Here is a 17,150-nt window from a genome sequence, read left to right on the forward strand (position 1 = left end):
ACCTATATATATCAATTAAAATCCAATAATCTAAAAATCAAATATAATAGTTTATACTTTTTAATTATTCCGATCTAACCATAATTTTTAAACAAATAAATTTAATTAAAGCCTTGATACTCAAGGTGAAATCCTTATGAGTTCTAAGAGGAAAGTTAGAGAAAACTCGCCTGAAGGTTTCGAAACGAAACCGACGCTTTAAGCTTTAATTATCTCTTCCAATTCCGACGTCCTCCTTTTCAGATCCGACCTCCTCCTTGTCAGCCCTTCTTCTTCCTCTCTCTCTGTCTGTTTTATTTTTCTAACGTGTAAAACCTTTAACCCTAAAGCCTTATGTGTATTTTTATACACCTTAAATTCCAAATCCTATTCCAACTAGTATTATGAATTAAAATAATAATCTTTAAATAATTTATATCTATAAACATATATATATATATATAAATATATATTCCTTCCATAATTAACTCATTAGTTAATTAAATCATATATACTTATAAATATCAATAAATATATATCTATATATATATCTTTCCATAACAATTATTAATTAATTATATTTATATATAATTATATATATATATATATATATATAATTGATACAAAAGTGATCATTTAAATAATTAAATAACCACGGACCTTCATTAATTAACCCAATAAGGTTTCATACAAGCCCAAGACCACATCTTTTGGTCCAACTTTCCTTAAGCCCAATCCAATTAATTTAAATAAATAAGATAATTAATTAAATACAGAAATTAAAATAACTAATTACATGAAGCACATAAACAAACAAGAATTTACAACTAAGTCATATAATACCAATAAAATCAACACACCAATAATTCAATCAATAATCAACCACACAAACAATCAATCATCATACATAATCACGAAATATAACTTAATTAAAATAAAATAATTAATCTAGCACTCAATAAAATAAAATAAATCATTGAAAAATAAAATAAAATAATTAATCATAATTAATAAATCTTTTAAAATTATCGGGGTATTACATTTGTGCCGCACGGGAACAACTAGAGTGGTGCTAAAACTCTAAGCCCGTGACAGAGAGGTGAGAAAGAGAGAGAGAAAGAGAGTAAGGAGACTTGAAATCCAAAAAAAAAAAAAAAAAAAAAAAAAGAAAAAGAAAAAGGAAAAGAAAAAAAAAAAAGCTGACGGGGGTGTACCACTTTTTTAGGGGTAAAACTGAAACTCATCGATACATAATATTTTTTTATTTTTTATTAATTAAAAATAAATATTTTAATTTTAAAGTCAAAAATTATATTAATTTTTTGTGGTCAAACGATCTATATGGACTTTTTTATAAATTGCTATAACTTTTATCTATATGCATAATATAAAAACTTTAAGGGTAATTTGTGTAATTTACCCTTTAAATTTTAACGGGTCAAGAAACAAATATATATATATATATATATATATAAATGTTTTTTTTAAGTTAAAATATATATAAATAAATGTTGCCTATGACCTATCAGAACAAATTTATTGTATTTCCCGTTGTGCGCTGGCGTCAAAACCAAATGACTCCACTCAAAATTCCATTACATTAAAATCACCATCACATTTAAAAACACCACCACCCACAATCGCCATCTTCTCCCAACCCTTTTACAGAAAACAACAAAAATTAGGAACTCTCACTGCACCGAAACACGATACAAATTTATTGTATTTTCCGTCGTGCGTTGGCGTCAAAGCCAAATGACTCCACTCAAAATTCAATTACATTAAAATCGCCATCACATTTAAATACACCACCACCCACCACCACCTTCTTCTCCCAACCCTTTTACAGAAAACAACAAAAATTAGGAACACGATACCCTCTCGTCTTCATATCCGTGCGTTTGTATTGAGAGAAAGAGCACACCTTTGGTGAGAGAGAGAAGAGAGGGAATTTAGCGATGCTTTGTTCGGGTCGACTTTTAGCAGGTTCGTACTCCGTAACGCCTTTGTTTCGTCACAATTACACACCCTCTAACTCTAGAGTTCTTCAAAAAAAGCTCGAATCGGGCCTGAAATGGCGACCCATGGCGTCGGAGCCCGATGCTTCCTCTTTTGCGTCTTCCATTGATTCTGATTCAACTGATCAAAGTGCTACTGGGTATTCTCTAATCACCAGCTCTATTCATGTATACCCTTTCATATATTAAGCAAAACTCTTAGTGTTTCTTTGCTATTCGTTTCTGTTTTGAATTATCAGCTTGCATATTTTGTGGTTTCTGGTTGTTTGTTTACCTCGAATGATCAATTATATTGAATTCATTTCCTAAGACGTTCTATGTTTCCTAACTTGTTCTTGGCTAAATTGCGGATTATCAAATTTATAATAGAAGGTTCTTTGTGAATTATGCATTTAATTTTGATCTTTATATACTGAATTTATGACTATAAACATGTAAATCAACCCGGTTATGAGGTATGCCTACGTTGATTAAGAAAAATGAGTAATAATTGAATTGGGGGTACTGAATCTGAATCCCTAATTATTTCTCGCAGTTTTGTGCAGTTGGTGAATTTCACTGCTATAATGGTGAAATTTGTGTGTAGTAGTGAAATTCACCTTTGAAAGAGGTGAAATTCACCAATCGCAGGGAGCAGCGGGGAATTGTTAATGTAGAGGATTTTGATTCATCATATCTCATTGAAGGCAGTGCATAGCATCTTCGTATCTGGATATCATGTATTTAATGAGGAATGTTTGGAGCTTTAACTATTTACATTTCTTAATGTGTGTGGTTTTTTTCCCAGTCAATCTCATGGATCGTGTTTGCAATATTTTTAAGCCAAAAGTTTGTAATGATTAAGAAGAAATGGATTAATGGAAATGTTTGCAAGACAATCATAATGCGGCCAATTTGTATCTGTTATAATCTTGTTTGGGAATCCTGGGAACAAACTAGATTTTTGTGTGCACTTAGTGATCCTACTTGTATATATGATAATCGGCAACTAAACAACCTCACTAATGACTAAAATAAATACGATGGTCTAATAAAAGACTCATTCATGCTTTGTGGTGCAGATTCTGTATCATTGAAGGACCTGAAACTGTTCAGGATTTTGCTAAAATGGAACTGCTAGAAATTCAAGATAATGTTCGAAGTCGCCGAAACAAGATCTTTTTGCATATGGAGGAGGTGAGTTTTGAAGGTAATACTTTGTTTAAGATAGTATTTATCCTTGCACCGTTGTCACTTAGATCAAAAACCTTTTATCCTTTATGTGTCTTTGAACAAGTATTAGGTTACTAACCCACAATTTACGAGGAACTGCAAGTACCAATTGAACCAGAGATTATTTGAAAAATAAAAATAAAAATAAAAAAAAGGTTTCGAACTGTCGGCTCTAATGGAAATGCCAAAAGCAAATATAAGACTTGATTGAAAAAAGCAAAACAGTTAATCACCACACATCTACTTTCCATTTATATTCCAGTTGATTCTAGTTGTCCCATGCAGCAAATGATGTTATTGAGGAAACAAGAATATAGCTCATGGTCAAAAGTAGATTCTCATTCCCATCTATATATATTTTTATCCTCTTTCGCCAAGTCTCATATATCTTTTCCATTAGGAAGTGGAAAGTTTGATGTGGCCATTGAGGCTTGAGCTGCCCAAGAAAAAGTCATAGAGAAAAGTCAAGATTACTGTATCTGCATACCCGCCCCTACCTTCTGGATAACTAGTAAGGAGGGATAACTGGCAGCTTGACTCCAAATGGAGCTTCATGGTATTTATAGCACTGTTGCTAAAAAGAACTGCTATGGAATGATATAGAATTACATTCCTTAAGTTATATGGCTCAAGAACCCTGGGTGCACTTCCCTTGATTTCCCCTCTCTTTCATGACCCTAGATCAAGAAATGCAACTTTTTTGGGCACAGTTTTGATACCTCGGCTTATTAAAATTGTCAATATGACTATTTTTTGAACACTTGTCAGTACGGCTTATTAAAATTGTCAATATGGCTTATGTAATGTTGAACTCCCACAAGTCATGCTTTCAAATTTCAAAGCAAGTATGAGATGGCATCATTTGCAAATCATTTTACTATATTTGCATCTGATACTTGTATCATAAATTTTTTTATAGGTTCGCAGGCTGAGGATACAACAAAGAATCAGAAGTGCTGAACTTGGAATATTGACGGAAGAGCAAGAAAATGAACTTCCTAACTTCCCATCATTTATTCCTTTTTTGCCTCCACTGGTAAGATTTTTGCCTCTACTAAAATACTCTTACAACAACTTCTTAATCTCATAATCTGTTATTTAACCCAACCATTTTATTTTATTCGTCTTTCGATAGATTAACTTATTCAGGAATTCTTATTTCCCCGCTATTGAGAGATTCTTTAAGTGATGACTAAGCAACATGTTTCATGCAGAGTTCAGCTAATCTTAAGCAATATTATGCCACTTGTTTTTCTCTCATTGCTGGGATTATCCTTTTTGGTGGTCTTGTAGCACCTGCTGTAAGTTTTCTTCAACTTGTGAATTGCAATTTGAATCAGGGAAATAGGTTAGTGAATAAGTTGAGAACATTAACTTTCTCCTTCTTCTTTAATTTTCTTCTTCTTCTTCTCCAAATATTATAGTGTTGATGATCTTTGGTGTTGTAATTGAATGAGACTCACTCGCTACTGCATATAATGAAATATGGTTCTATAGGAAACCTAAGGGGTTGGTGGTGCCTTAGGAAGCATCAGGCCTAAGGTTTGACTCCTCTTGGGTGCAAACAATTCCGTGAGGAAGGGGGGGTGGGGGTAAGGGGAGGAAAAATTATGGTTATATAGTATGCTTTATTTGTCAAGTTTAAATTGTTGATTTGCTCATTGATAGTCTTGCTCATGATCAATTTGAAATTTTGAAGCAGAATTAGATTTCACCAACTACAAACTTTCCAGTGATGGCATATAATTTGAATATTTTTTATAAACATAGAAAGAATTATTCTATAAACATCTTATCTGGAAAGAAGCCATGCTGCAAAAGAGAAATTGACTGAATAGTGCTCTTCATATGTGGCATTCTTTATCTGTTGATCGAATGTATTATTCTTTATGATGGAGACATTACTTATTTACTTCCTAATCCAAATTTTCCCTAATCGTTGCTTATATCAGTTAGAGCTTAAGTTGGGACTGGGAGGCACATCATATGAAGACTTTATCCGTAACATGCATCTGCCATTGCAGTTGAGGTACAATCATATGGAGTCTAATTATTTTTTGTACTAAAATTTTAATGATTTGCTTGTTCTGATCTCGACAATTTCTTGTTCCCATTGATGAATTTGAAATGGCTCTATGATCTGCATTGGATTAGACTACCTGGTTAGTTAGGTAACAATTTCTCAAAAAAACTATGAGGAAGATGGTTATCATGTCCTTCGCTGCACTACAAATCATCACATGGTGGTGGTTGTTTTGCGCATTTGGAGCAATTTAAAGAGATTCCATAAAAGATCATCTATGACATATGTCAGTGAAGGCAATGTAATCTAAATTCATCTGTGAATGGGATTCAGATCCCAAATTCGCCCTTCAACTAAAAGTACTTGTGTTTCTAATGGGAATGGAAGTGTATCCATGGTTAGCTTGTTTACCTTATTTAATTTTGAGAAACTTAAGTTTTCTGATGGCATAGTACACTCATATCTTTCTACTTTTGTTGAACTGAAGTTCCATCCTTGTTTAACACTATGCTCAGATGGAGGGAGGGAAATGTGAGGAATAGCAGAGAGGACAAACAGCCTAACCCTTTGCATGGTATTTACACTCTCCTCCCAAAAGTGGGAGGATTTCGGAGGAAGTGATGTGAGAATTAGTGATTAACTGCTTTGCGCATTCTTTTATAACAAGTGAATTCCTGCTTTGCCCCTACTGACAAACTAAAACATATCATTTTTACTTTTTCCCCCCTTTCCACTGTTGTCCTAGAACCCTTTCATCCTTACTTATCCAAACACAAAGAAAGGTTCTCTCTCCTTTCCCTCCTACTTGTACAAATGCTCAGAGTTATCCTTATGCATAAATATATACACACACACACACACACACACACACACACACACACACACACACACACACACATATATATGTCATTGCAATGATACGTGGATGTGTCCTTTCTAAACAATGTTATTTGATATATTTTCATCCCGATGGTTGTGGGAGATAATTATCTGTGGACGAGCTTATCAGACTGCTTGTATGTTGGGGAAAGAAATAGCGATACTTGCTACTTTCTTTGATGAAGATTTAAGAGTTCTCTGTGGAATATATTCTACACATGTTTCGGTGCCAAATGATATCTTGAAGATGCAGCACCTAACAACATCGAGTGTTTCCCACTTTACATTTGGTGCGTTTTGACATGTTGTCCAGGGTCTGCCTTGGAATCAAGACTTAATTTCCTGAAAGCCCCCTACCTTGTTCTTTTCCTTCTTTATGATTTGAGGGAGTGGGTAAGGACGTGATAATTATATAGGTAAAAAGTCCAGAATCAAAGTTCTATACATTTTGGTTTGTCCTTGCGATGATAAACAACATGAGTGTGGATGATGTTTTTGGGGCTCAGGAAGTTTCAGACGTATAAACATGAAATCTCTGATGTAACTTCTATGATATAAGCATCTTCAATGCAAACCATCTAAATGATGACAAACCTGTTGTTGAAGCGCTTGAGTCTTTTTATTGAACAATACAGTGAGGTCGATCCTATAGTGGCGTCATTTTCTGGAGGAGCAGTTGGGGTGATTTCAGCCTTGATGGTAGTTGAAATAAACAATGTAAAGCTGCAGGAGCATAAAAGATGCAAATATTGTCTTGGGACTGGTATGTATTTTGAAACGCATTCTATTTTCTGATTCCCAGTTTTTCATTTCTCACTGTAGCTTTTAATGCTTCATCTGAAATGGTTGCTTTTGTTTATAATAATTAGTATTGGAAGAAACAAAAAATTTAGATGATTGCTCTGGTTTATTCAATCATTGCGACTATACCTGCTAGATTTCCCAATTCTGTCCCTGCTTGATTGGTCCAGTATCCTTATAGAAAATTTTGACTATAGCTCCAGTAGAAATCTCTGTTCGACTCTTCCCTGTGAAATTTTTTGAATAGACCTTTATGGTTCATTTCATTGCTGAGAAGATGGAGCAGAGGAGATATTTTGTAGTCATAGAATCATTTGGAGTTGGAATGGTTGTTTAAAAGTGTTTACTACTTTTCTCTCATCTTACTGCCAACTGAATATTCTCTTAAGATCTACTTTTTGGTTTTCCTGCTGTCCTTAACTCCTCAAGCTAGGGAATGTCCCCTTTCCAATTTTTCCTGTAATCGAAGTATTAAACATTGTCTAATTATGCTTTTCTGATCATTAAGTATTTTTCATTTTATTTTATTTGATCACATATGTGAAAATGATTAATTAATGTTATAGTTGACTAGCATAGTTTTGGCCAAGTGGGTGCAGATGGGGCATTTAATTATTAGCTGATTGATGCAGGATATCTTGCTTGTGCTCGCTGTTCAAGCACAGGAGCACTTGTTCTTATTGAACCAGTAGCGACAGTTAATGGTGGAGATCAGCCTCTATCACCACCTAAAACAGAGAGGTGTTCAAACTGCTCCGGATCGGGAAAGGTTAGTAACCAAAAAACTTTGAAATCTATATATAATTTTTGCTTATCATATCATACTGGAGCAATTTCCTACTTCCTGCCATTGACTGCTAGGTATATGTTTCATATATATATGTGGTTGAAACAATTGCATGATACAACCAATGTGGAAGACTTTCTTGGTTAAAAATTATTTGACAAGATGGTGGTATTGTTAGGAAATTGAACTAATAAATTTGGTTAAGAAGCCCTTGGTGTTGGGTCGGAGTTTGATCAATAAAAGATTCTAGGGTAAATTGCATTGACTCCGGTTTGCATAAAAGTTAGGTAGATACAACTTAAGCTATTTTTTGGACAATGACACCTCTCAGGTTTGCAAACTTGAATAATGACACCCCGAACATGATGAAAGTACGTATTTATTCTTTGACCACGTAAAATGACCAAAGCAGCCTCAGCCAATATACACAACCACTACTCACTGGCACCACCACCGCAACCTCAATAACCACCACTAACCACCACTGCAATCTCTACAACCACCATCTTCTTCCCCGTTCCACCACCATCACACAAAGTCACATAAACCCAACACCTCAAAATTACACACATATAATCTATATATACATATATACATACATACAGAAGTAGAGGCAGCCATTGAACCTGACCGAGTCCAACTCGAACTAGTCAGCCATTGAACCCGGCCGTATCACCGCCGAACCAGCCTGTCTCCACCGGCTATTCCTCTTTACCGCGAATCGTCTTTGGTTAACGCCTTGCCCACTGTTTAGTCCACCATTTGATCCGCCATTCGTGCTCTCTGCAGCCAGTTGCCCATCTCATCCGAGCTTCCCCCTTACTTGCTGGCAGCCGTTCCGAAGCTCTCTGCCCACCCCATCGCGGCTGCGTTCAGCCCACATTCCACAGCCGAATTCATCACAGAAATCCACATCGCCGAGCTCCCCTCTTGCTACAGGCTCGGCTGGACAGACCGGCAGAATAAACCGACGAGGGACGACGGCTTGTGCATGCCGGTAATTGACAGAACAGCGGGCAAGATGGGTTGTGGATGAACATCGGCAGTGCTCGGATGTGGTTGAATCGCAGTGGGCTTGCGGCACTGCATTGGCGGGCGGTGGTGACAAGGACGGTTCGCAGCAGAGACAAGGTGGATGGTGGGTTTGCAAGGCGGCTCAACGGGATCTCCCGGCGAGCAAGGAGAAGCTTGGCGGTGAGAGGAACAACCAGCAAGCTTGGATGAAGCCTGAATCGTGCAACAATGGCTTGCTGTTGATACATATATATAAACACTCGCTTATTGTAGGAAAAGAGAGAAGAAAATGGGTTGCAGAAACTGGGTTTCCCTTGCTCGCTGGCGGCCGTTCTGAAGTTCATTGCCCACCCCATCGCAGCTAAGTTCAGTCCTCATTCCACAGCCGAACTCATCACAGAAATCCACATCGCCGAGCTCCCCCTTTGCTACCGGCCGAGCTCTCCACGGCCGATCCATATTGCCGTCCCGTGGTTGCTGTGTTCCTCAAATTTCTCTTATGGGTTTTGAGAGCTGTTGAAAGAGAGAGATGAGAGTAAAGTTGTGTCCGAGGAATGAAAGAGAGATGAGATGAGGGGGTAGTTTGGTCATTTTAGGTGAGGATTAAAATATATATCTTAGAGCATATTAGACATTTCATGTCACTTAATGTTGTGTTTAGCTCCGTTTTTTAAAAATGGGGTGTCATTGTTCAAGTTTGCAAATTTGGGGGGTGTTATTGTCCAAAAGTGGCCTAAATTGTATCTACCTCCCTTTTAAGCAAATCTTTTTTTTTGGGGGGGGGGGGGGGGGTGGGGTTTGGTGGTCTTGCAAATTGCCCAAGAATCTAATCCGATGGTTGGTATCTAGTATTGTAATGGTAAATAGCACTAGTTCCTCTGAAAGTTCTACAAACAATTGTAACATACGATGCCATTTGTTTTTTATTTTGAATTTTCTAAAAGATCTTTTTTAAATATGATGCATGTGAGTTCCCATCTTTTGATCTGGAAATGTTCAGTTTGATGAATTAGTTTCTTGACATATGAAACACCCTTCCATTTTCCAGGTTATGTGCCCTACATGCCTCTGTACAGGGATGGCAATGGCAAGCGAGCACGACCCAAGAATTGACCCCTTTGATTAGAAAATTTATGCTTCTTATTTCATGCTTCCCTCCGTCTATCCCTCGAGATGTAAAGCTTTTGCGCTGCATGTATAATAATGACAATAATCAGCATTTTCTGTATACATAGTTCAATAATTTATAATTCTGTGGGAGCCAACCCTCTGTCTGCCCCTTCCAAAAGCAGAATGTAGAACAAACTTCCAATTCCGCTTTATTAAGTTATCCCTAATTTTAAACTATAATTCATACTAAGCGTGTATATTTAATTTTTGGGTAATTTCGGAACAATGAAATTACTCTTTTGTCAATGTTATTTTAATGCATTTGTCATTCAAAATATATCCAGCATGAAATTACTACTGTGCCCATATGACATTTAATACCAGATCTAAACAGCCCCAGCCCTCCTTTCTATATCTAGAAATTTAGAGAGACAGAAGAAAAATACCAAAAAGAGACCCAGATGCCCCAAAATTTCATAAAACTCTCAATACTTCCAAATTTGACATTTCAGAAAGTGTGGTAGTAATATGTTAGAACTACCAAAATATAGTGTATATTTGAAATTTGTATCATTACTTTTAAAAAGTGTATATTTGACATTTCACAGTCCGGTTAACTGGTTGGACTCTGATATTGGGGAGTCCGGTTAACTGGTTGGATTCTGATATTGGGGTAATGTAAGATATTGGGGTAATGTAATAACTTTTTAAAGTATAGAGAGTTTTTTGAAATAAGTTAAGAGTTTATAATTAAAATTTGAAAATAGTAGAAGTTTTATGAAATTAGCCCTATAATATAATACAATCCAAATTGGTAAGGTACGGTAACCAACGTGTGGATACGAGAAAAGTTGGAAGCAATATCCGCAAACACACTTGGACAGGAGGTAATATAGATATCCCATCTCTCACCAAGTGCAACCGAGAGAATTAGGTTATCTTCTTAATACAGAGGAAATCTGAAACGTGGCTTATCAGATGCAGTGGGTGCTTGTAAATAAACTCTGCTTCGCCGAAACAGAGGAATTAATTAACCAAAATACAAACCTACTGGCATAGGCGACTTGGTTTGAATAAATAGAATATACAAAAAGAAAAGAATTGAATACTTATTTGGATAAGTAACGGTGAAAGAGAGAGGAAGTAGTAGATAACAATAGATTTTATTCTGGTCTCGAAGAGGGTTAAAAAAAAAGGAAAAAGAAATCTGTCTTCTTATTAAGTTTACTATCGTAACCTTTTGCCAAAGAATACATTTTTTTTCATTTTACATTTTCAAGATTATTTTTGGTATTTTAAAAATTGTATTTCTCTCCAAATCCTTCCACGTGAAAATACAATTTGAGGAATAAGCAATCCCTTCTAATCCCTCTGTTTCTTTTATTTCATCAATTAATCAACAAGCGAATGCCTTTTTATGAAATAATGAAAAATCTTGTTCTTCAGCAACATGTTTACTAGAAGTTACAGTGAATTTTTTTTTTTTTTTTTTTTTTTGTTTGCCTTACGATTAAAAATATCCCTCTGTGTTTCTTTTCTTTCTTCAATTGTAAGGCAAACATAATTTTTTTTATCCCTCTGTTTATTTTCTTCTACTTCGATTCCATCAATAATAAAAATAATAATAATAAAAAGCCTTAGAGTGCAAGAGCAGTATCAGAAAGCATAAATAAGTTTCGGTTGATTAATTGAATATTGGTGAAGAACAAGATATACACGAACTTTTATTGTTCTCTTATGATGATACAATTGATCGAGCTCCTCAATTGGAGGCAAGACTACTTCCTGCTTTCAAAACTGGTCTTACCATGTATGCCATTTCAAGCTGATAGTACAACATTCTAAGAGGGCTCACTGTTATAAACATTTATGCGCTCAGAATAAAATTCTAACTAGTTTTATTCAAAAACAACTAAAGAATTTGCACAGCAAAATGATCTTTTTCTCTCTCATGTTAGCCACTTACACACAGATTCTTATCCTGGTTATTGGACAACCCCTCCCCCGCCACCGCCTTTTCAAGAGCTTGAAAAATATATAATGAATCAGTTTTCCCATAAGACATACTGTAACTACAGTGCAAGCTAGAAAGGTATCGTATAACCACACGAACCAGAAGCTTGAGATCTCGTGGGAGGCAACTGATATCCAAAATTTTGGCATGACCTCTTTGGCTAGAAAAGCATAAGAAACTGAAAATGCCCCCATAATGAAAAAGGAAATTGCTCTATAATAAAATGACCATTTGAATGAGCAGATTATAACCAGTATCACAATCATACTCGCCATAAATGTGGCCGTGTTGAAAACCATGTAGGCGAAGATACTGGGCAGTAGCATAGGTGCCATTATCAGGTCTTTAGCACTGGTCATTGAGGTTTGCTTATGTAATCGTAATGAATAGACGCTGTTTAAATTGGGGAGACTAGCAAATGCAGCCCCTGCAATTGTAATGAAAACCCCCATCGCCGCAAATTTCATCATCCAGGACATGCCTTCCGATGTCCCTGGAACCCCGGGTGGCAGTGACTGCGAAGAAGATGGTTGTTCTCCACGGCTGGAATTCAAATATTTGCCCTCCTTGGCTCCAGCTTGATGAAGAATGTCACCGATATCCTTGTCATTCCTATCACCAGGATTTTGGTAATGAAGGTCCAACGCCGTGAATCCATCTTTATTTCTGGAGTTTACTTCCACCAAAGGAACAGCATTTGTGGACTTGTCAGGCAGCAACACCTTTAGAATCTACATCATATTTAACTGGTAATTCATCAGACCTACATACACCTAGCTCACCCGCATGTAAGAGGTGATTGGGTCAGATATATATGGATCAGTAAACCTGTTAATCCAAATCCAACCTGAATATACGTATATATTGTATTAAGAAGAAAATATATTCAAGTCAGAGGAACCTTCTCTTTATATGCAAGGAGGTGCCATCAAATTGGTATGACAGAAAATAATATGCGAAACAGTCAACCTTTTATCTATATATATATATATATTTTCAGTAAATAAATTAACCCATTTTATTTCGATCAAATTGATTCCAAATTAGTTATACTGTGACATATTAGCTGTAAGGAGGAGGTTCTTGGATCCTTGTGAAAAATCCCAAGTATGGTTCAAAGTTTAATATTACGTTTTAAGAGGGAAATGTAGGAGATAAACTGATGTACATGATTGATCTAGCTCTTATATGGTTTCCCATTTCACACTTTTTAATTCAAGTTTAGGTCATTACGTCAACCAATTAATGACCCTTTTATGTGAATGTATACCTAGTTATGCTAAAAATAAAATAAAATAAAGAGGGATTTCAAATTTGTTTTTCTATTTGGAACTATGAACTTCATGGATGATCAGAAATTTTATATATATACACACACAGTTATACACACATCCAATTGGAATGAATTTTATGATCAAGATATATATACAAATGATACAAAAAAGAAAGAAAGAAAGATATATAGACAGAAGAGAGAGTCTACCTGTATTTGTTTACGGGGAGTTGCATAATGTAAAACAGTGTTGCCCTCGTTATCCTCGCGTTTTAGAAGGTCCATGCGGCCGTGCCTCTCAAGTTCTTCCACCAGCAATAAAAACGAGTCACAATGGTTATTCTTTGAGGCGAGGTGAAGAGCGGTCTCTTGGTGAGAAGTCATATTCTCAATGCACCGCGGACAAAGAGTAACCAATAAACTCAGAACATCTGTTTTGCCGTTAATTGCCGCAGTATGAAAAGGGGTTGCAAATTGATTGTCTCTGTTCGTACAGATCATTCGATAAGTATCAGCCTCCACCACAGCCTTCACAATCGCAGCATCGGTCGCAGCACCACAAATGAAGTGTATGACAGTAGCACCGGAGCCATCCGGGTTTTTCTGCCAAGCGAGTTCCGGTTTCAATCGGACTATCTCCTTTGCACAGTTGACGCTCCCTCCGTGAAATGCCATAAGTAGAGGATTCTTCTCCCAGAGATCTGCACCATCTTGTGACAAGTATTCTTTAAGCAATGGTTCCAAACCAGTAATATCGTCAGTTTCGATCGCTTGTCGGAGCAATTGATCAGCCATTAATTATCTGCACGTGCCTTCGATCTCTCTTCTCTCTTCTCTCTATTCTCTTTTCTCTCCCTTAACTGCCCAAAAGTAACAATTTGGCCTTCTCTTTCTATACATATCTCACTCCTTTTGTTTTTTTCCGGCAAGTAAGTTAGTGTATTACATATATAGTGCATTAACGGAACATCGGAATTGTAAACGGAGGTTGAAACAAATGTTAACAAGCGGGAAGCTTCGCAGTGCGTTCAAGAGAAAGTCCGGATAAACTATTTTATTGGGTGATTAATGAACTCTACAAGTAAATGACGCGGAAATCGGAGAGCAACTTTAATTCTTTGAAAGGGAATAAAATGAGAATAAAATTTTGTATTGAAATTTATTTATTTCAGATAGACTAATTCTAAAGAAAACAACCTTTACCTCTCACTACTAACTCCTATAATTTTATTTCAAGCTATTTTGATATAATTTATTTATTTTTTATATTTATTACATTACTGTTTAAATATGAATTTGATGCTACGAGCCTGTGAATGAATAGTATATACTACTTCATTAGTCTCAAAATCAATATATTATTTTTTTATAATATTATCAATTTAACTTTTTGGCATTAAAATTATCAAAATAAATCGAACTCACTAGGAATATATTTTGTAATTCATTTTCACTACTAATGTAATAAAAAAATAATAAAAATTATTTTCTTAAAAAGTTAAATTTTTTTAAAAATACTTATTTTGAAATAGTATTTAAGAGAGCATTCATAAAAGTTGTTATGAGTGGCGTATAATGATGAACCGGCATTATTTGTTTATTTATTTAAAATCAAAACAGTAACATTATACTTTAAAGAAGAAGTATGAATACGGCATCCTTGGTGAAAAATATTCAGGTTTACAATTATCAAAAAGAAAAAAATTTGTATTATGTATTTTGTAAATCTTTAAAATTATTATTATTATTTATTATTGTTATTTATTTTTTATTTTTTTGATAAAGACCCACATTGCAAAATGACGGTTCGAAGTGGCCCTACTTTTCTGATCCTGTTTTTTAAAATCGAGGCATAAATAATCCATGTTGCAAAGGGACAGGTTGCGTGCTTTATTATAAAAACTACTCCCTACGCGCTTTCAAACTTGTAGAGACATCCCAAATAGGACATTTATTCAAATTATATTTCAAACATGAAGAAATATATCACCAATGAGCATTAGCCATCTTATTTTTAAAAAATAAGTTGCGTGTTGGAATCTTATATTGTATTCTAAATTTTTAAGCATTGCATGTCATGCTTAATCTTAAATATATATATATATATATATATTCAAAGAGAAAGTATGGTTCATACATCCGACTTGATTAGAACAGTGGTATCCGAGATTCTATCAAGAGATTTAGCATCTGGACATGTCTAATCAAGTTGGATGTTATGTTTTGTCATATATCTTTTTTTTTATCAACATTATTGAAAAATTAATTAAAGTCTATGATTGTAGTTCCTCAAAGTCATAGATAAGAAAAAAGATTTCATAATTCACAAGCTATATCGCAACAGTCCTCAATTTTCAAACATTGTATGTCATGCTTTGTCATATCTCTATTTTATATTAACATTATTGAACAACTAATTAAAGCTTGTGATCCATAAGAATGAAAATTTCATAATATACGAGGTTTATCGCAACAACTCTTAATTTTCAGCCACTCAAAGTCATAGATAAAAAAAAAAAAAAAATTAGAAAAAGTACTGTGGTTCATGTTACTCGAATATAAGACATTCATTCAAGAGCTTTGTCAATCTACATGCGGGGCTGATCATTTTACTTCTGCCATTCCCAGTTCAGGGAGTTTGCTTGGTAAAACTCATAGATAGTAATAGGGATTATTTTGTTGTATATCTCTTATATCAATGTCACCAAATGATTAATTAAAGTTCATGATTGATGCCGTGATTCAAGTAAGTATAAGGATTTTACAATTCACAAGCTTTATCACATTAATTCTTAATTTTCAAACATTGTATGTCATACTTCCTCATGTCTCTTTCATATCAACATCATTGAATAATTAATTAAAGTTTCGTTAATGCAGTGATTCCTCAAAGTCATAGATAAGAAGAAAATTTTCATAATTCACAAGTTTTATCACATCAACCCTCAATTTTCAAACATTGTATGTCATATTTTGTCATATCTCTCTTTGATATCAATATTATTAAACTACTAATTAAAGCTTGTCGATGCCGTGGTTCCTCAAAGTCATAGATAAGAATGAAGATTTCATAATTCACAAGCTGTACTGCAATAGCCCTCAATTTTTAAACATTATAGGTCATGCTTGGTCATATCTTCCTTTTATATCAACATTATTGAACAATTAATTAAAACCTCTTATTGATGCTGTAGTTTTTCAAAGTCATAGATAAGAACGGAGATTTCATAATTCACAAGCTTTATTGCAACAACCCTTAATTTTCAACTCCTCAAAGTCATAGATAAGAATAAAAATTTCATAATTTACAATCTTCATCGCAACAACCCTTAATTTTTAAACATTTTTTTTTTTAATCATATTTCGTCGTCTCTTTCTCTTATATTAACATCATTGAACAATTAATTAAAACCCAAAGTCATAAATGAAATTTCATAATTCACAAGCTTTGTTTTTTTATTGGATGAACCCTTAAATTTAAAACAATGTATGTCATATTTCGTTATACATATTAATACACCTATTATATCAACATCACCAACAACTAATTAAAATCGTGGTGAATGCCGTGATTCCTCACAATTTGGTAAAAAAAATTCTAAAAAATCTCAATAAAAAAATCATCAAACTAGGTGTGATTGAAGTTAAAAACCATCAAACTAAAAACCAGGTGGTATTGAAGCAAAAAAACCAGGTTTTAAGGAAAATCAACAAACTAGGTGGGGTTGAAGCTAAAAACCAGGTTCTAGCGGGCTATCCAAACTTCATTATATGGCATTTATTCAAGAAAATAAGATATTTGCTTGAACTTAAAAATAAGAAGGAAAAAAAAAAAAAAAAAGCACTCTGGGTCATGTTAATTGAATATAAGACCACCTCCATTCAAGAACTTCAGGTTTTTTTTTTTTTTTTTTTTTTTTTTGTATTTTATTCCTAAATAAAATTATATTACCAAACTAGAGCTAAACAACAGAACAGAGTAAGGGCAATTCAAGAACTTTACTTTGTCAATCTACTTTTAGGGCCAACGATTTTACTCC

The 17,150-nt window shown here is 34.6% G+C and overlaps 2 protein-coding genes across 2 annotated transcripts; one reads left to right on the forward strand and one right to left on the reverse strand.

Moving 5' to 3' along the window:
• Positions 1 to 1,622: 1,622 nt before the first annotated feature.
• Positions 1,623 to 10,162, forward strand: LOC132270649 (protein ORANGE-GREEN, chloroplastic-like). Its single transcript, XM_059771829.1, has 9 exons — positions 1,623 to 1,682; positions 1,847 to 2,137; positions 3,059 to 3,173; positions 4,129 to 4,245; positions 4,424 to 4,510; positions 5,162 to 5,238; positions 6,747 to 6,874; positions 7,545 to 7,681; positions 9,762 to 10,162. Exons 2-9 carry the CDS (start codon positions 1,938 to 1,940, stop codon positions 9,837 to 9,839), a joined length of 939 nt encoding a protein of 312 aa, XP_059627812.1. The 5' UTR covers positions 1,623 to 1,682; positions 1,847 to 1,937; the 3' UTR covers positions 9,840 to 10,162.
• A 1,135-nt stretch (positions 10,163 to 11,297) lies between these two features.
• Positions 11,298 to 14,126, reverse strand: LOC132268473 (uncharacterized). The gene is made up of 2 exons (XM_059769315.1): positions 13,321 to 14,126; positions 11,298 to 12,568 (listed from the first exon to the last, which is right to left on the reverse strand). Exons 1-2 carry the CDS (start codon positions 13,903 to 13,905, stop codon positions 11,786 to 11,788), a joined length of 1,368 nt encoding a protein of 455 aa, XP_059625298.1. The 5' UTR covers positions 13,906 to 14,126; the 3' UTR covers positions 11,298 to 11,785.
• Between the last annotated feature and the right edge of the window lie 3,024 nt (positions 14,127 to 17,150).

This window comes from Cornus florida, unplaced genomic scaffold, assembly GCF_030987335.1.
Source record: "Cornus florida cultivar Cherokee Brave unplaced genomic scaffold, ASM3098733v1 CherokeeBrave_3.0.0_Hap2_Chr08, whole genome shotgun sequence".
Classification (NCBI taxonomy): Eukaryota; Viridiplantae; Streptophyta; class Magnoliopsida; order Cornales; family Cornaceae; genus Cornus; species Cornus florida.

Coding starts and splice junctions, on each gene's coding strand:
- LOC132268473 (XM_059769315.1), bottom strand. CDS start 13,905: ATGGCTGATCAATTGCTCCGACAAGCGATCGAAACTGACGATATTACT. Junction 12,569..13,320: donor CTCCCCGTAAACAAATACAG/GTAGACTCTCTC, acceptor AATATGATGTAG/ATTCTAAAGGTGTTGCTGCC.
- LOC132270649 (XM_059771829.1), top strand. CDS start 1,938: ATGCTTTGTTCGGGTCGACTTTTAGCAGGTTCGTACTCCGTAACGCCT. Junction 5,239..6,746: donor CATCTGCCATTGCAGTTGAG/GTACAATCATAT, acceptor TGAACAATACAG/TGAGGTCGATCCTATAGTGG. Junction 6,875..7,544: donor CAAATATTGTCTTGGGACTG/GTATGTATTTTG, acceptor TGATTGATGCAG/GATATCTTGCTTGTGCTCGC.